This window comes from Panthera uncia, assembly GCF_023721935.1.
Source record: "Panthera uncia isolate 11264 chromosome C1 unlocalized genomic scaffold, Puncia_PCG_1.0 HiC_scaffold_4, whole genome shotgun sequence".
Lineage (NCBI taxonomy): Eukaryota > Metazoa > Chordata > Mammalia > Carnivora > Felidae > Panthera > Panthera uncia.
Window position 1 is genome coordinate 1100508 of NW_026057585.1, and position 18813 is coordinate 1119320.

Here is an 18813-nt window from a genome sequence, read left to right on the forward strand (position 1 = left end):
TGGGCCACTCCTGCCTGGCAATGGTCTGTTGTGGACAGCCAGCCACCTGTAACCCAAGCTAGAATGTTTTTTCTTCTCAGTATCTTTCCTGATGCCAGCGGCTTTCCTGATGAGCAGGCTTTTGAAGCCATTAGAGCATACTGAGGAAGATGAGTTTTGGCAAGACAGGGCAAATGAGAGGGCACAGCGGGGCATTTTGTGGTTTCTTTCTGCCTTCAGGATGTTCTCAGGCTCCACCCAGCTATACTTGGAGGTAAGAAGCATGGAGCTACTGAAATCCTGGGCCAACTAGGCGGATCAGATAATCCTTAGTTTATGAAGGGGCTTGGGCCACAAAGTCACCCGGTGTCCCATGGTCCCACATTTTGTTTCTCTTGGGACCCAGAAGCCCACAAGAGTCTATTTATCAAAAGAGGAGCCTGCTAAAGGGGGCTAAGCCTCAACACCTCTTTTGGCCACCGTGGGGACTCTCCTTCTGGGTCTTGCTTGCCACAGCCTCATGGGTCACCCCAATTTGTCAAGCACTGTTGGATCCTTTGAGTCATACGGCCCCATTGGCAGATGTGTTGAATACAGCCAGGCGCGGCCAGAGAGCCCTTCCTGGTAGGAGACCCCGCAGTCACTGCAGGGGTTGGGGGGTCACTGCCTCCACCCATCATGCTCCAAGTGCAGCCCTGGACCCTGCAGCATGGCTGGTCACCCGCACACTTGTCTGTGTCCACATCCACCAAAGCCCACTCACCACTGTCCTACCTCTTTGTGTCTGAGCCCTCCTGGGCACACCTAGATGTCCAGGACTGTCATGTGCTTGATCCTAGCTGCAAAGGGATCTGGGACAGTGAGCATGGGGTCTTTTTGGTTCCTAGAGTGGTTGGTGGTGGGTTCCATCTGCCAACAGACAGAAAAAGAGCCATACGTGCTGGCCAGCCCCAAACAATGAAACACAAAATGACCCATCTCAAGGAGCTCTTGTGAAAGTTCTATGATTCACTACAGGAGAGTGTAGCCGTTTATAGGCACAGAGTCTGAAGCCAACTGCCTAGATTCAAATCCTAGACTCTGCTACCCACTAGCTGTGTAGTTGGAGCAAGTTACTTCCTTTTTGTATGCTGTCACTTCCTTATCTGTAAAATGGGCGCAGTAAGAGTCTCCACTTCATAGGTTTGCTGTAAGGATTAATTAAACAAGGTAGAGCATGTAAAGAGCTTATGGAAGTATCTGGCACATAGTAAGCTTTTATGTGGATTGGGGTTCATTTCTTTTTTGTCTTTAAAGTGCTTAGAGCGATACCAAGGGTATGTTAAGCATTTAATAAGTGATGTCTGTTTTTGTTGTTGTTGTCATTATGACCTATTTATTGCCTACTTGTCCAGGTGCTTCTATGGACCGTATCCTAGAACTGGAACTCCCAGGTAAAAACGCTGTGCACAATTTAACTTTTGATAGGTATTGACGAATCGCATTTGTAAATAAGGCACCAGTTGGCACTCTCACCCATCTCCAGTGATGACCTTTTCCTCATGTTCTCACCATGACTGGATTTTAACCTTTTAAATTTTGGCTCAAGACACAAGAGTGTTATCGTATTCTTTCACTATTTCAATTTTTAAATTATGTGTGTATTTCAAGCTTACTTAAAAAAATGTAAAAAATACATAATTGGTACATAATGTGAAAAAGAAATATTTTTCCCTATAATCCAAGTCCTCAGAGGTAACCAGTGTTGGTTACATTTGGTAAGTTTGGTATGAGCTTACAAGAACTACAAGAAGTTTTGTCTCTTCAAATACTTTTCTGTAAACATGTAACCTTATTTATTTGTTTGTTTGTTTATAGTATACATTTATAGTACATATTAAATTAGAAGTTATGTAATTATATACTATGCAATTATAAATTATAATTTAAATTAATTAGTTTAATATGTAAAGTAGTCAAACTAAATAAAACTATATGGTTTAATTAATTAATTTTATATATAGTTTAAATTGAATGGGTTCATACTATTTTCTGTCTCTTTCCCCCTCGTCCATATTTCTTGGATATCCTTCCACATCCATATGTATAAAGTTATACATTATGGTTTCTTGGTGTTCATGTTATGGATGTTCCATAATATATTGAACTATTCCCCTACTGGTTGTTTCCAACCTGTCACTATTATGAACAAGGTTGCAGTGGACATCTTATTAATAGATTTGAATACTTGTCCATTTCCACAGAGTGGATCATCCAAGGTGGATTCCCACTGAAAATGCTGCCAGGTGCTGCTAAACTGCCTTCTGAAAATGTTCCACCATTTTATACTCTTGCCAAAAAATACAAGAGTGTCCTTGTCCTCACACCTCTTCCAACACTAAATGTTAACAATCTTCTTATTTTTGAAAATCCTGTCATGTTGTTGTTTTAACAAGCATTTCTTTAGTTGCTAATGAGGTTGGGTATCTTTATTTATGTTTATTACCCATTTAACCTTCATTTTCATATCCTTGGAATATTTTTCTATTGACCGATTGTCTTTTTCTGATTGATTTGTTGGAGATCTTTGTATACTTTTTTTCTTTTGTTTTCTAAGTTTATTTATTGTTGAGAGAGACAGAGACAGTGTGAGTTGGGGAGGGGCAGAGAGAGGGAGAGAGAGAGTCCCAAGCAGGCTCCACACTGTCAGCACAGAGCCCAATACGGGGCTTGAACCCACGAACTGTGAGATCACTACCTGAGCCGACATTAAGAGTCAGAGACTTAACCAAATAAGCCACCCAGGTGCCCCGGAGATCTTTCTATATTAAGAGAGATCATCATTTTTCAGTTTAAGCCTTTTTAAACTCTGGTTTCTGAGCAGCCTTTTGATAAGGTGAGACAGGAAATCCCAAAATATCCCCTTTCCAAACAGCACTCTCCATCTTTCTACACTTGTGACCCTGGGGAAATTGCAGTGGAACAGCAGGTTAGATATGGTATATGGAAGACAGAGAGTCCAGGACATGCAGTGAGGCCCTTTCCCAGACCTTCCTCTGATTCCATGTAGAATGAAGACAGGTGTCCCAAAGCCTCAGGATTCCTGTCTCTTTGGGACACTGGAGGGAGTATCCAAGTTGCTTGCCCTTTTCCCAGGCAGCATCTTGGTGGTGAGGTGAGAAAATGTAGGCCCTGAGAAGGAGGGGAATTTGTTCCTGCCTGTCCTGAGCTTAGTAGAGAAACTGTGACTCAGAGATACGACTCCAGGGGCCAAAGGTCCTTCCAACCTCAAATAGAAGGGCTTTCATTTTCCTTTGGATTTTTTTTATTTACAGTATTATAACATGTCCAAAATGGAAGCTTGATTAGAGGTTTTGATGGCTTAATTTGGGCCATTAACCGAAACTGATGTAATTCTTTCTTCCCAGGGCTTGTAACTGAGAAGGTGCAAGCCAAGTGAGCCTCTGTAAAGGTGGAGACGATTGCATAAAAGCCTTTTTATGGTTCTCGTCTCAGCTCTTCTGGAGCCAGGCTTGGCACAGGAGGAAGGCTGGCACAGGAGGGGCCGGGGAGGAAGTCACAGCAAACTTCCCTGTGTCCCTGGGACTGATGTCGCTGTTACCTCCTCTAGACTACAACACTGGGTTCACACCCACCTCACTTTTTCTTCTTGTAGGTTAGATATGTGACAAGATACATAATTTTTGTTGTAGTGAGATCCTCCTTCACTTAAACTTGAATCTATCTTCAAGGTAGATAGATACCCTTGCTTTCCTACAGATTAAACAGATTTAACAACAATAGAGGGGTGCCTGGAAGGCTCAGTTGGTTAAGCGTCCAACTCTGTTTTGGCTCGGGTCATCATCACACAGTTCATGAGTTGGAGCCTCACATGGGGCTTGTGCTGACAGTGTGGAGCCTGCTTGAGATTCTCTCTCTCTCCCTCTCTCTTTGCCCCTCCCCCTCTCACTCTGTCTGTCTCTCTCTCAAAACTAAATAAATAAACTTTAAAAAATGCATAAGAAAAAGAACAATAGAAAGGTATGGACCCTCTTCAGATCTTGATTCAAATAACCTGTAAAACAAAAACGTGTAAGACAAAAGGGGAAATTTGAATATCTGATAATAGTGAAGACTTACTAATTTGCATAGGTGCGATTATGAGACAGTGGTTTAAAAAAAAAAAAAGATGGGAATGCAAGCTGGTGCAGCCGCTCTGGAACACAGTATGAAGGTTCCTCAGAAAACTAAAAATAGAACTACCCTAAGACCCAGCAATTGCACTACTGGGTATATAACCAAGGGATACAGGTGTGCTGTTTCAAAGGGACACATGCACCCCGATATTCACAGCAGCACTATTAACAATAGCCAAAGTATGGAAAAAGCCCAAATTTCCATCGATGGATGAATGGATAAAGATGTGGTGTATATATATATATATATATATATATATATACACATACATACAATGGAGTATTACTCGGCAATCAAAAAGAATGAAATCTTGCCATTTGTAACTACGTGGATGGAACTGGAGGGTATTATGCTAAGTGAAATTAGTCAGTCAGAGAAAGACAAATATTTTATGACTTCACTCACATGAGGACTTTAAGAGACAAAAGAGATGAACATAAGGGAAGGGAAACAAAAATAATATAAAAACAGAGAGGGGGACAAACATAAGAAACTCATAAATATGGAGAACAAACTGAGGGTTCCTGGAGGGGTTGTGGGAGGGGGGATGGGCTAAATGGGTAAGGGGCATTAAGGAATCTACTCTTGAAATCATTGTTGCACTATATGCTAACTTTGATGTAAATTTTTAAAAAATAAAATTAAAAAAAAGAATTCTAATCTTGAAAGGATGCTTACAGAAATATTAATGCAAGGAATAATACAGTGTCTCGTGTTGGCTTCAAGAAAATCTGAGGTAGAGGAGGGCTAGGAAGAAGAGTTGAAGCAGGTAGGGTTGTGAGCAGAGTTTTAGGGAAGGTGGTGGTGTAACTGCAGGTTCATCATACTCTTCTATTTTTGTAAAAATTGACATTTTCTACTGAGAGAGAGACCTAGAGAGAGAAAGAGATCTCCCTCTCTCATTTGCCTTTCTTTTCTTCTGTCCCAAGAGACGGCTTTTTAAACACTTCCCTCTCCTTCGCATCTCCCTTGCTCTTAAATTTTTTTTTTTAACGTTCATTTGTTATTGAGAAACAGAGAGACAGAGCCCGAGCAGAGGCGGGGCAGAGAGAAGAGTAGACACAGAATCTGAAGTAGGCTCTGAACTGTTAGCACAGAGCCAGATGTGGGCTCGAACTCACAAACCGCGAGATCATGACCTGAGCCGAAGTCTCAGCTCAACCAACTGAGCCACCCAGGCGCTCCAAGTCTCCCTTGCTCTTATTATCAGAGGCATGCCTCTGATAAAACCAAGCCATGCTTAGCACCTCAAGGGTAACCTCTGAGGCTGAGAAGGTGAGAAGAGGACATCCCATCCCACAGAAATAAACTGTTAGTGGTGATCTTTCCAGCATCCATGACAGGCCAGAAGGCGGCTATTTCTGAGTGCACTGAGGGTGGGCTGGAAGCCCTCCAAGTGCCTCTCAGATCACCCCCAGCCCTGGCAGAGGGTTTTTTTCCTCTGAGCTCTGTTGTTATTCTGAGTGGCAGGCTTTGAACTCAGCATTGTTCAGAGATAGGGAGGTGCTGTGAAATTAGCGTGAGCAGCTGGTTGAATTTGTAAAACTCTGTTTCCTCTGATGTAAGATGAAGAAAAAGCTGTTTACCTGTCCAGTTTGCTGTGGGCAGTCCCTGAGCTAACTGCTAGTGTGCAGGGCCCGGCCTGGCACCAGCCACACCTGCTAACAGGTCCTCAGTAAATGCTACTCCCTCCTGCACAGGGCGTGTCGTTGGTCTGTTAAAACCAGGAGAAATGAGCAGGACGTGGCTCAGGAACTGCTTAGCTTCGAAAAACCTCCACCTGTCCAGCCAGTCCCACATGAGGCCTCCGCAGGCTGCTGCCTTGGGTGCCACAGGCACCTTGAGTTGTGTGTTGGGTGTGTTCGTTCTGTTCGTGCTGCTCGTTTGCACACAAACCTGCACATGTATAGACCAGACCACCCTGTCCAATCCCCGTTTACTCTCGGCCACCCACATTACCCCATGTCCTTCATTGCACTTTATTGGTAATGATGCTATTGCCTTGATTAGTTGCCATCTCCCTCCGCAAATCATCTCTATGATGGCAGAAACTGCCTTGTTTCCCACTCTGCCTACCAAACCTGGTGGAGGCCAAGACTGAATGAATGACCACGCACGCGTGTCTCTCCCAAAGGAGAGGGCAGGCAGGCAAAAAAATAAATAAATTAGTACCTTTATTTGGGGTTTTGATTACAAAAGTAATACATGCTTATTATTTTTTAAAATGTACAAGTGTCGGGGCGCCTGGGTGGCTCAGTTGGTTGAGAGTCCGACTTTGGCCCCAGGTCATGATCTTGTGGTTTGTGAGTTCAAGCCCCGCGTCAGGCTCTGTGCTTGGAGCCTGGAGCCTGCTTCTGATTCTGTGTCTCCCTGTCTCTCTGCTCCTCCCCTGTTCATGCTGTCTCTCTCTCTCAAAAATAAACATTAAAAAAAATTTTTTTTAAATGTACAAGTGTCTGGGGGTGCCTGGGTGGCTCAGTTAAGCATCTGACTTCGGCTCAGGTCATGATCTCGTGGTTCATGAGTTCAAACCCCGCATCGGGCTCTGGGTTGACAGCTCAGAGCCTGGAGCCTGCTCTGGATTCTGTGTCTCCCTCTCTCTCTGCCCCTCCTCCGCCTACTCTTGTCTCTCTCTCTCTCTCTCTCTCTCAAAAATAAAAAAATAAGCATTAAAAAATAGATATATACAAGTGTCTGAAACAAAAGTAAAAAAATTATCCCCTTCCTTCCGTTGCCTCTCTCCAAAGGTAACCATGGTTACACATGGACGTAGTACCTTTCCTGTAGCAGGGGGCATCCCCCACTCCCTCCGCACCAGGAAGACCCCGCTGTTCAGTTCAGGAGACACCTGCTTCTTCTTTCCCCATTCCCAAGAAAGTGTCCCTGAGAGTCCCCAGAAACAAAACAGCACAGCTTTCCACATTCCTTCTGGAGCTTCTTCCTCCCCACCACCCACACCCCTCCCAAGCCAAACAGAGCCAAACAAAACACCAAATGGCCTGGAGTGATTAGAAAAACTGTGAGCTCCAGAACCCAGGAACCTGAGAGGGGTTCCTGCTCGGCACCTAACTTGGCCTTGGCCCCTCTGAGCCTCAGCTTCTTCCTAAGTCAAAGGAGGATGATTTACCTACAAGTTTGGGGTGTGGCAAGGGTTAAGTGGGGGTGCTGCGGGCAAGGGCGAGTGTGACCAGGTAGTTCATTCAGTTTAGTTCTGCTTGATCCCTGATATCCTCCCCTCCACCCCCACCCCCCCACCAGCCGGACTGGGATTGCTTCCCCATTGCTTTTGTTTTGCGAGAGATGAAGAACAACACTTTTTTTCCTCTCTCTCTTTTTTTAAAAATTTTTTCAAATGTTTATTTACATTTTGAGAGAGACAGAGCATGAGTGGGGGAGGGGCACAGAGAGAGGGAGACACAGAATCCGAAGCAGGCTCCAGGCTCCGAGCTGTCAGCACAGCTGTCGAAGCTCAAATCCATGAACTGAGAGATCATGACCTGAGCTGAAGTCAGACTCTTAACAGACTGAGCCCCCCAGGCGTCCCTCTTTTTGTCTCTTTTTTTTTTTAAACGTTAAATTATTCTTGGAGACTCTGACGTCATCTCCTCTCCTTTCCTTTCTCTGGGTTTAATCTTTCTTTCCTCACTTCGTCATCTTGCCAAACAGTGGTCTGTTTAAAGAGGCCCAAAGAAGTCTGGCAGAGACTGGAAGGAAAGGGGGGAACCAGCAGAGGGGCTCCATACCCCCTACACCACAAGAATCTGCTTTCTGTCTGCAGATGATGGAGCAAAGCCAAAGTTCAGGCAGCGGTTACATAACCGCCTTGCTGTTCAGCTGCTGGCCTGATAACCTACCTCCTCTAATATTTACTGTGCTTTTTTGGAGCTTGAACCAGCAGGAAGGAACATGGGCCGCACCCACCCTCCTTTGGGGTGGGGGTGCCCAGTGTCAGGCATATGGCCTCCTGGGATTAGCAGACCTGGGCTGGGGTCTCACCCTCCCTGGGACTGCCCAGGGCAGGAAGCTCGAGGCCCTCCTCATATGCCTTCATATCAATCTGGGAGTCAGCCAGCTCCAGTTGGACTCTGGTTGGCTATGGAAGGGCAGATCAGAGAGAGGAGAGAATGCATAAGTTCCTGAGAAGCAACATTAGGGATGCCTGAGCCACAGTGAGGCTGAGTGGGGTGGCCCATCATGGAAGCAAAGACGCCATGGGCCATGGACCCTTCTACGACCAGCCTGAGCCCTCTCCCTGGGCTGCTTCCACCTGTAGCCCTGATTTGAACGAATTTTCCCAACCACCTTGCAGGCTGTGGAGGAAGCAGTAGGTAGGGGCTAGGGGTGCCATTCAGGAGCCACAGAGAACACCAGGTCAGGGTTCAGAGCATGAAAGAACCTACAGTCTGTGACAGAATGGTGCTTTGCGGTTCTTGTCTAGAATAAGCAAAATCACAGTTTCTTTGGGGGTGATGATTCAAGAACCTTTTTTTTTTAATGTTTACTTATTTACTTTGAGAGCACATACGCAAAAGGGGGAGGCGCAGAGAGAGAGAGGGAGACAGAGGATCTGAGGTGGGCTCAGCACTGAGAGCAGAGGGCCCAACGCGGGGCTCGGTCCCACGAACTGCAAGATCGTGACCTGAGCCGAAGTCAGACGCTTAACCGACTGAGCCCCCCAGGTGCCCCAGAACTTTTGACAAGGGGGTGAGGATGGGCTTTCTTTCTCTTTCAGATCTTGGTTGTAAGGCTACTTCAAGCCCCAAAGCAGGAAAGTAGAGGAGGTATGAGATGGGGTCCTAGGAGGAGGAGGAGGAGGCCAGAGGCGCAGGCTGGAGGCAGGGTGAGGAGAGACAGCCAGCAGATGGGGAGGCCAGCCCAGGCGAAGAAGCAGCCCCCTGGGCCACCCCCTGGGGGACAGCTGCACCCACAGGGCTGACTGCAGCACATGCCTGGCTGATGGCGTGATGGTGAGGACCCAGATGTAGGAAAGAGCCAGGGGAGTTGAGTGATAGTGAGGAGAAGGGGGTAAGGGCAGCCACAGAGCATCTCCCTCTGGGTGCTCCCTTACCCACAGGAACCAGGAGGACAGATGCCCGTCATCTGTCATACTGCAGCCCAGCTTTGTTCTTCCTTTCACTCCGGTTTGGAAACACCATGGATCTTTCCACCGGCAGTCTCGAGACCAAACTTCGTCCCTTTCACTATCCAATAAAAACTTCACCCCATAGCTTTCATCCAAGATGAAAGTGGCTTCTATAGACGCCGAGTCAGCAGGTTCCTAGAAGAAGCAAATGTTACCCCTGTCAGGCAGCCAGGTTTCAGGAAAGAGGGCCCCTTGACTTCACGATGAAAAACAAGTGGGGTGGGTTCCCTTGCCCAGCCCTTTGAACCTGGGCCTCTCTGGATTGGGGCAGCCCCAGAGAGAGTTAACAGATCAGGCCTCAACCTTGCCTTGGTTCTTCAGCAAGCACCTGTCATTTGCTTGGCAGCTGTGTGGCATGTCCCTGGGACCCTGTACTAGCAGGCTAGGCAGCCCTGGTGGCATTGAATCCTCCAGCTGGGGGACTCCTTCCTTCCTGGATGAATGGAACCCTGAGAGTCTTCTGACTTGTCACAGGCCAGTTAGGGACAGTGACATCATGCTGGACTGCTCTGGGGCCCTGCTACCCACCTAGGGAGCTGTATGAGGTACCCAGCCCAGAGATGGGGGGGCACTACACTTCCACCTGCCGGGATTTATGAGGGTAATGAGCGTGATAATGAGTGCTGCCAATTTTCCTTCCACTTCAAAGCTCAACAGGAATACACAAGTCAGGAGAAAGTGAAACCTGGACATGGGTCCTAGTTAACCCCGGTTCCTGTCAGGGCGGCCATGGCAGGAGGACAGGGTGGGCAGTTTGGGGGTGGGTAGGACTGTGCCTTTTGGAGCCTGGACGTCTGGAATCAGAGGGCAATCTTAGGAGAGAGCTGACCCTGGCTGTGAATAGGAGCAGATGGGCCCACAGCCCTGCGTGGAAACAGACCCAAGTACAGAGGTAAGCACTGACACAGGAACATGTGCGCTCATACGCTCGCGCAAACACACACTCACGCGCACAGGCACATATGCATAGGCCCACACAAGCAACACTCCAGCAGGCACAAGCTCACTTAAGTACACACAGACATGCACACAAGTCCAGACACACAGGAACACTCACACAGGCACGTATGCACACACAAAGACACACACACACACACACACACACACACAGGCATACAGGACTGTGCACATACACAGACCCACAAAGTATTCCCAGGCACCCACAAGAGATATACACACAGGCACAGTGCATATCTGCAAATGCACAGGCTCCTAGCACACGCGCACGCGCACACACAGATACACACACACCCTGCAACTCAAACAGCAGCCTCCCAGGCCATTTGAGAACGTCCTGGCCAGCTGCCCTTGGTGGTTCACCCTGGGCTGTAGCCGGGGCCCTCCCCCTGCCCCGCCCCGCCCCCCAATTGGTTGTATAAATTCCTTCCCTTTGCCCCTTCCCGGGCACAGCGTGCCTCGGACACCAGCCCGGCCTCTGTTTCTGCTCCCTCCTGACAGGCCAGTCAGGATCAAAGCATACCAGCAAGCAGCATGGGTAAGGAGGGGGCTTTCTGACAACCAAGTGCCGCCCACCCTGCCACAGGAAGTGGCAGAAAAGTTAGGTCGGGAGAGCTGGGTGGGGGGGCAGGCGCTGGACTCTGCTCCACTGGCGCCACCCCACCCCCACCCCTGAATCTCCCAGCTCAGCCAAAGTTTCTAGAGGGTGCCAGAAGAGGAGGGTGGAGGGGCTGCGGAGATGGGTGGCCCTGGACCCCCACCTGGCTTCTCAGCTGCAGCCCGGGCGCCTTTCTGCAGCTGGGAATATCTGGTGGGGCGGGAATACAGTGGCAGAACCTTTTGTCCCCAGCCTATCACCATAGGTGAATGACAGTCCTGATTTCAGCCCTGGGCCAGCTTCTTACTCCAGGAAGTAGGGAGCCCAGGCCTTTGGGGACAGATGGCTCTCTAGCCACCCGGAACCTGATCACTCTGGGATGGAAAGCGGAGCCCACACTCTGCCGCTGGGCGCCTATTCCAGTGCCTCCCACCCCTCAACCCACCCCCCAGTCCCCAAGCCCTCCTGTTCCTCACTCTCAGGCTCCTAGAAGCTCCAGTGAGCTACCCTGTGTTCATCCTAAACCCACAGATGTTCAGAGATCTTGCTAAAGATGCTTAAGACAGGGCATTGTTTCCCAGAAAGAACACTGATGCTCCTGGGGGCCTGGTGGGTGCATGGGCCTGACTGATTCTAAGAACTGCTGGGAGGTGGTGGGGGCAGGGACAGGAAGACAGCCTCACACCTCCCTCACACCTTTATTTCTCTCTCTCCGTTCAGCTTTGCGGGTTTTGTGTCTCTGTCTTGAGGTCTTGGGAGTTTTGAATCTCCTTCTGTTCTGTGTTGGGCAACCTCCCTCCCCTCTCCCTCCCCTCCTGTGCCAAGCCCTGGCACAAGTCCCCTTAATTCCTTTGGACTGGACCTCTCACCCTGCCACACCCACCCAGCCCTATGAGCAGCAACCACTGCCTGGGATTTCTGTCCCCAGCTTCTGGCACAGTCCTTCCCATATTTATACAACACTTCTCTTTTAAAGTACTTCTGAATACATTGGCTTATTTGACCTTCATGGGCACCTAGAAAAGAAGGTAAGATATTATTACCCGCTTTTAGCCAAAGCAGGGGAGAGAACATGAGAGAACAGACATCAGACCTGGAGCTTGAAACCAGGTTTCCGCACTCAACAATGCTGTTGCTGCCACCTGGGCCTCCTAAGTCACTTGGCTGCCATGAGTAGGGGACCTGGCTTCCCGGCTGAGGCCCGACTGAGGGCCTCCAGGTACCATGGAGGCTCAACTCTGGCTACTCCTGCCTCCCTACTTGTGGCCCCCCAGCTGTCAGGGCAGTGGCCAGACCGGCCATGGGCTGCAGCAAGGAGGCAACGCCCCATCCTGTGATCTCCACTCCGGGATTTCTTTCCTCCTACAGCTCCCTTTGTGCTAGTCCTCCCTCTGCCTCCTGGTCAGGCTCCAAACCCTGATGCCTGACACCTGGTCCTGGCAGCCCTCCTTCTCAGAGACTGATGTTGGTCCTGTAGATCCATGTGGCTTCTCTTGCCAGACTTCAGGGACAAGGAGGGCCACACCCTATAGCTCTGGTAGGTGGGCCTCTGAGCCCTCCAGAGCAGGACCAAACACCTAGCGTTACAGATGCAGGAAGTGGGTGACACCCGGGGGTAGAAACTAGTCTCTGCACATCCAGGTGGTAACAGCTCTGTGGCCCCAAACCAGCCTCCGATCCTTACCAGACCTTTGGAGAAGTAACCCAGGCTTTGGACAGCAGCCTGGGTCAGGACCCAGAGGGGAGAAAGGCAGGAAGTGTCCCAGACCCTGGCAGAGACAGCTTTCTGGGAAGGGAGTGAACAGGCACCACCCTCACTTGCTGAGGAACAGCCAGGCTTTGATGGGCTCCTGTCAGGCAAGCACGAGCTGCATACTTCACTCACTGCACCTTCTTGTTTCCTTCTAATAAAAGCCAGTCGTGGTATTCTTATTACTTTCTTTTTACAGATGGTGTGGATGTTGAGGCTGGGGAGGTTAAGTAACTCGCCCCAAAGCTCCCATGGCTTGGAGCAAGTCCCAGTGAGCAGCCGGGACTGGGACGCAAGTCAATGTCATAGCCATTGTACCGTACAGCCTCTCCTGCCCCTCTCCTGGGTCCTGCTTGAGTGTCTGTCCACCTTCAGGTCATACCTGTGAAGGCTCTTCCTGCCACATGCACACATGCATCAGGGCTCTGAGGGCCGGGGAGGATGGTGGTGGTGACAGGGCCGGAGTCGGGACAGGACCTGGGCTAGCACGTGGTGGGATATGTGTTGCCACAGGTAGGGAAGGAGCCTTGACCCTGCAGGGAGTGACAGAGCCAACCTGCCTCATTGTTTTCACAGCTACAAAGTGTGAGAAGTGTGGACCGGGCTACCCTACCCCTCTGGAGGCCATGAAAGGTAAGTGTGCAGCATCTGCCAGCCTGTGCCCCCAGAAGGGAATTGTGCAAAGCCATCATCCTCTACTGATCCCACTGCCGGTGAGGGCAGGAGACCTGAGGCCTCAGCCTCGGGCATGCCCAGCTCCGTGCCCATCATTCCTCTCTACCCTGCCATCCCCACTAACTGCTTTCTACTCTTTAGGACCCAGGGAAGAGATTATCTACCTGCCCTGTATTTACCGAAACACAGGCATTGAGGCCCCGGATTATTTGGCCACCGTGGACGTTGACCCCAAGTCTCCCCACTATTGCCAGGTGAGGTGCAGCTTGGGCACTGGAGTACCCTGAGTCCCCTCTCTAGCCCTGGCCCCGGCAATGCCCTTCCCCAGCTGCATCCTTCTTCACCCTCCTTGGGTACGGTTGTACAGTCTGTTCACTGCACAAGGGCACCCCCAAGGTACAGGACAACAATGAACACCAGCCTGTGCTGTGCTGTCCAGCCCAAGTGGGTCCAGGGATCCCAGTGGCATGGTCTGGGTGAGCACCACCCCTTGCCCCCTCTCCCATCCTAGGTCATCCACCGGCTGCCCATGCCCAACCTGAAGGATGAACTGCATCACTCAGGATGGAACACCTGCAGCAGCTGCTTCGGGGACAGCACCAAGTCCCGCACCAAACTGATGCTGCCCTGTCTCATGTCCTCCCGCATCTATGTGGTGGATGTGGGCTCCGAGCCCCGTGCCCCGAAGCTACACAAGGCATGTTCCCTGCCTTTGTTGCTCAAGGACCTAATGGACATGCCACTCTGGGCACCCTCCAGGCCACAGGCCACCCCCCAGCCAGCTGCCTTCAGCTCTTGCACAGTGTCAGGGCTCAGCAGCAGGGGGCGGGGGCGGGACTTCAGAGGAGGGTTACCAAGGCCTGCGGGTGGTCACCATATAGAATCATGGGGGTGGGCACTAGAGGGGTTGGGAGGAGCTTTTTGTTTTGACTCTGAGAGAGGGAAGGAGCCCTTTTTTCCCCCAGCCAATTATGAGCCAAGGACTTCCCTCAGGCAGGAGCCTCTAACCACCCCTCCCAACACATGGTTGAGTGCCATCTTTGTGCCTTGATGCTGGTGATGGCCCAGCAGGGGAGGAGCTTCTGGTCTCAAGGGTCGTAGTGCCTTCAAGACAGATGATGGGAGAGAAGTCAGTGTTTTCTGCCTGCGGAGTTAATCTCTCAGACTCTCCCTTGCTGCTCTGCAGAAGCTACCAGACTGAATCTCTGCCATATTCCCCCTGGAATGAAATTGTGTTCATGTCTTGAAGGAAAAAATATGATGGTGTCAGCAGATAGGAGTGGGGGGATGGGGGAGTCACAGGTGGGTCCCCCCAGCCCTATAACATTCTGATGCCATTCCTTACCCATATCCAGGTCATTGAGGCTGAAGACATCCATGCCAAGTGTGACCTGGGCTACGTCCATACCAGCCACTGCCTGGCTAGTGGGGAGGTGATGGTCAGCTCCCTGGGAGACCCCAAAGGCAATGGCAAAGGTACCTGTTGGTACTGTAGGCACATCTGTGGGGAGAACAAGCTCCCGAGCTGAGGCAGAGGGATTGAATGACCTTCCAGGGAGAACCAGAGGGCTGGGTCTTACCCAAAATTTAAACTATAGTCAAGGAACTTTAGTCGTTTCAATGATTTCTATAAAGATGAAACTTGAATGACAAATTCACTTAGAAATTTCAGTCAGAACAGTGCACTATGTTCTGGGGGACTATGACATGACCCCGGAAAACACAGACATTTAATATCAGCCTTTACGAATTCATGGGCAAGTCTCACAGTCCGTGGGGTCCTTAATCTTCACATCGGCACTCTCATTTATGGTGCTGTCTTAGCTAATACTTACACAATGTCTCCTGTGCGCCAGGTACAACCTATGAGGTAGGTGTGCCTAGCATCTCTGTTTTCCAGATGAGAAAGCCAGGGCACAGGCTGGGTAAATAACTTAACCAAAGTCATACAGCTAATAAGCTGTAGAGGCAGAACTCAAACCCAGCAGAGTGGTTCCAGAATCTATGACCTAATCACCACACTGAGCTGTTTCTCTCTGAACCTTACCTATTCCATTTGAGGGCTTGGAGTGGGACACCAGTTCCTTCTCAGAGGTAGGAAGAATGTGACCCTCCTAGGTTTAATACCACTGAGGAGTTGACATCTAGTTGTATTTGCAAAGGACTATCAAGGCGTCATAACACACTAAGCAAGGGAGGACATGTTAGGCATTCACAGTGAATAACGAGTATATGCAATTTGTCTGCTCTAAAAAAATACAACTTAGTGAGCAGAATGGAGCCTAGCCTCTGGAAGGGAGTCCACACTGAGAGAGAGGCTGGGCAAGAGAGCCACAGCCTTCTGAGTCCCAGACTCTCGGCTCAAGGGGACAGAAATGTCCCCTGTGGTCTAGGACCGGGATGAAGTTGATGGGAGGTAGGGGCACCAGAATGAGTCCCCTCCCACCTGGTCCCCTGGATGGAACCCTTTGGGCACCTGAATTGAAGGACCTAGCAAATCCAGGGGGAGGAAGGGGCACCATGAAATGGACTTGCAGCCCCTTGGACATGCCTGGGGGCAAGGGCTGGATAAGGCTGGCATCTCCACTGTTGCTACCTGCCACTTTACTTCCTTCACTGTTCAGGGGGTTTCGTGCTGCTGGATGGAGAGACATTCGAGGTGAAGGGAACATGGGAACGGCCTGGGGGCGCTGCACCCATGGGCTATGACTTCTGGTACCAGCCTCGACACAATGTCATGATCAGCAGTGAATGGGCGGCTCCCAATGTCTTTCGAGATGGCTTCAACCCCGCTGATGTAGAGGCAGGTGAGACTTGTCCCCCATAGGCCAGTAGGAGCCTGGGCACACACACCCCTACTTTCTGCTTGAAAACCCCTCTTCAGGTCTCCTACTTCTCTCCTGTGAACCCGACTCTTGGGGTGATTGATGGTATAGGACTCAATGAGTACTCCAGCTTGCTCAAGCATCCTTCTTATCCCTCCAACCAGTTTTTCAACCTTATGCCCTGGGTTGTGCCCCAGCCTTCACTCATGCTGCCCTGCCCTGATCCTGAGCCCATCCTCTGGCCCCATCCCTTCCTCAGGGCTGTATGGAAGCCATTTACATGTGTGGGACTGGCAGCGCCATGAGATCGTGCAGACCCTGCCCCTGCAGGACGGGCTCATCCCCCTGGAGGTCCGCTTCCTGCACAACCCAGACGCGGCCCAGGGCTTCGTGGGCTGTGCCCTCAGCTCCACCATCCAGCGCTTCTACAAGAATCAGGTGCCTCGTGTCCTCTGGCCCTGTCCTCCCAGCCATCCGTAGCCATGAGGCACCCCTCTCTCTAGGGCTGACCCAAGCCCCTCTGCCTGACTCCGCTAGCCCTATTTCTCCAGGAACAAAAACCAAGGCCACTTGTCCTATCTCTCTTCTCCCCTGAATCCTAAATTCCTACTCATTCATTCAAAAACCGTCTGTGGGCTTCTATGTTAGGCACTGTGCTAAGTGCTAGGAATGTAGTGGTGAAGGAGACATCATCCCTACCTTAAGGGTCTTGCACAGGAGTTAGACCCAAGTGGCAAGAGGGCCCTCCATCTGCTGTCTCACTGCAGACAGCAGGCGCTGGGGAGACCCAGATGCAACCCCAAGTCCCCAATCTAACAGGCTCACCTCTCTGCCTAACCCCACCGTCCACCTCCTGACGCAGGGAGGTACTTGGTCAGTGGAGAAGGTCATCCAGGTGCCCCCCAAGAAAGTGAAGGGCTGGATGCTGCCTGAAATGCCCGGTGAGTGTCCAGGGGACGTTGGGAGTCAGAAGGCTGATTCCTGGCCCCGGGGAACAAAAGTCCTTACAGCCTCTGAATGGCACCCCTGCCCCAGGCCTGATCACCGACATCCTGCTGTCTCTGGATGACCGCTTCCTCTACTTCAGCAACTGGCTGCATGGGGACTTGCGGCAGTATGACATCTCTGACCCTCAGAGGCCCCGCCTCACGGGACAGGTAGGGTGCTAACACGATGGGGGAGAGAGAAGGGGGAGGAAGAAGAAGGCTGGGGATGAGGTGGACGGTAGGAAGTGGCTGGGGGATGATCAAGGAGGTTCAGGAATAGCAAAAATGCAGACTGAGGGGTGGCACAGGCCAGGACTGTGGGCAGTCGTGGCCACAAGTGAGGGAGTGTGGGCATGCTGACTGAGGCACCCTGCTCTTCCTGCGATGTCCTCACCTCCCACCACCGTCCTCCTTTCTGCTCCATATCCCCCCACCCAGCTCTTCCTTGGGGGCAGCATTGTTAAGGGAGGGCCCGTGCAAGTGCTGGAGGACCAGGAGCTAAAATCCCAGCCAGAGCCCCTGGTGGTCAAGGTGAGGATCTACCCCTAACGTCCACCCCTCACCTGCACACCCCCACCCTCCACTCCAGCTCATGGGTACCCTCATATCCATGCTGGAGAAGTATGGGGTGGGGCATGCTCCATGATCCCTCTCCCAGGACCCGCGTGTTATCACGGGCCCTGACCCCTGATTTTCCCAAGGGGAAACGGGTACCCGGAGGCCCTCAGATGATCCAGCTGAGCCTAGATGGAAAACGTCTGTACGTCACCACATCTCTGTACAGTGCCTGGGACAAGCAGTTTTACCCTGATCTCATCAGGTGAGAAGCAGACAGCCCTGGGCTCCCCTCCCTAAGTCCTCCTTTCCCAGAAGAGTCTGGTTTCCTGAAGACTCCTTGGGCACCCCACCCGCCTCCGCCATACAGGCCCTGCTCCTTTCTTAGGACCCACCCCTGCATCACAAACTCTTGGGGGAAAGGGATGGCCACCCTTGACCTCTTTCTTACCCCCTCCCTCTTTCCACCAGGGAAGGCTCTGTGATGCTGCAGATCGATGTAGACACAGTAAAGGGAGGCCTGAAGTTGAACCCCAACTTCCTGGTGGACTTTGGGAAGGAGCCCCTAGGCCCGGCCTTGGCCCATGAGCTCCGCTACCCCGGGGGTGACTGCAGCTCTGACATTTGGGTCTGAAGTCCACCCCAGGTAGCCCCATCCCACATCTGAGCCCTCACTTCCTCAGACACCTGGCTTCACGCTGCTCCCTCTCGGCCCCCAAGCCTTGGCAGGTAGTCCCACCAAAGCCAAACAGAGGCTATTGGGACGTATTGAGTGGTGTCTTCATTTACTGACCTTTACTGACCACCTGTTGCATGTTGCTCACTGGCTGTTTTTACACAAACTCTTGGAAATTGCTTTACCAAGAAATAAACTACTGAACCTATTTCTTAGATCACCTTGTCTTTGGGGGCACAGTCTGTGACCCCGCTTCTGCCGATCCTTTGTATCTTGTATGGGAAAGTCCTGACGAGGACTCCGGGGGACTGACTAGTTCACACCAGGGATTACAACATGATACTGAAGGTGCCCAAATCTCACTTCTATGGCCAGACAGAATGTGAAGACTTTGGAGGTGGTTGTCACAAGGAGACCTGAGGGGACAGAGTGTCTACTGGTGTTCCTAAACTTCACTATTTTTTTCAATCCATCCTCCACAGCCTGGAGGCTT

The 18813-nt window shown here is 50.8% G+C and overlaps 1 protein-coding gene and 1 long non-coding RNA gene across 3 annotated transcripts in view; one reads left to right on the top strand and one right to left on the bottom strand.

Annotated features, from left to right (window-relative positions):
* On the top strand, positions 1–18530 carry SELENBP1 (selenium binding protein 1). Of its 2 annotated transcripts, XM_049616272.1 has the most exons (13): positions 1–253; positions 1374–1412; positions 13180–13236; positions 13420–13532; positions 13790–13975; positions 14634–14754; positions 15903–16085; positions 16363–16541; positions 16966–17044; positions 17139–17260; positions 17528–17620; positions 17791–17909; positions 18116–18530. In XM_049616272.1, exons 2-13 carry the CDS (start codon positions 1382–1384, stop codon positions 18276–18278), a joined length of 1446 nt encoding a protein of 481 aa, XP_049472229.1. In that variant the 5' UTR covers positions 1–253; positions 1374–1381; the 3' UTR covers positions 18279–18530. The 2 variants fall into 2 exon arrangements, with proteins under 2 accessions (XP_049472229.1, XP_049472230.1); XM_049616273.1 differs by lacking the exons at positions 1–253; positions 1374–1412 and adding an exon at positions 10692–10793.
* LOC125912098 (uncharacterized) overlaps positions 7538–18813 on the bottom strand; it is a 20850-nt gene continuing 9574 nt past the window's right edge. The window contains exon 3 of the long non-coding RNA XR_007454613.1: positions 7538–9433. This is a non-coding gene — a long non-coding RNA (uncharacterized LOC125912098). The remainder of the gene's footprint in view (positions 9434–18813) is intronic.

Bases quoted from the DNA above. Each gene is read 5' to 3' on its own strand.
- SELENBP1 (XM_049616272.1), top strand. From the start codon at position 1,382: ATGGACCGTATCCTAGAACTGGAACTCCCAG. The intron at 17,261-17,527 runs GTAGGGTGCTAA...CCCCCCACCCAG, and splicing joins GGCCCCGCCTCACGGGACAG to CTCTTCCTTGGGGGCAGCAT. The intron at 17,621-17,790 runs GTGAGGATCTAC...GATTTTCCCAAG, and splicing joins CAGAGCCCCTGGTGGTCAAG to GGGAAACGGGTACCCGGAGG.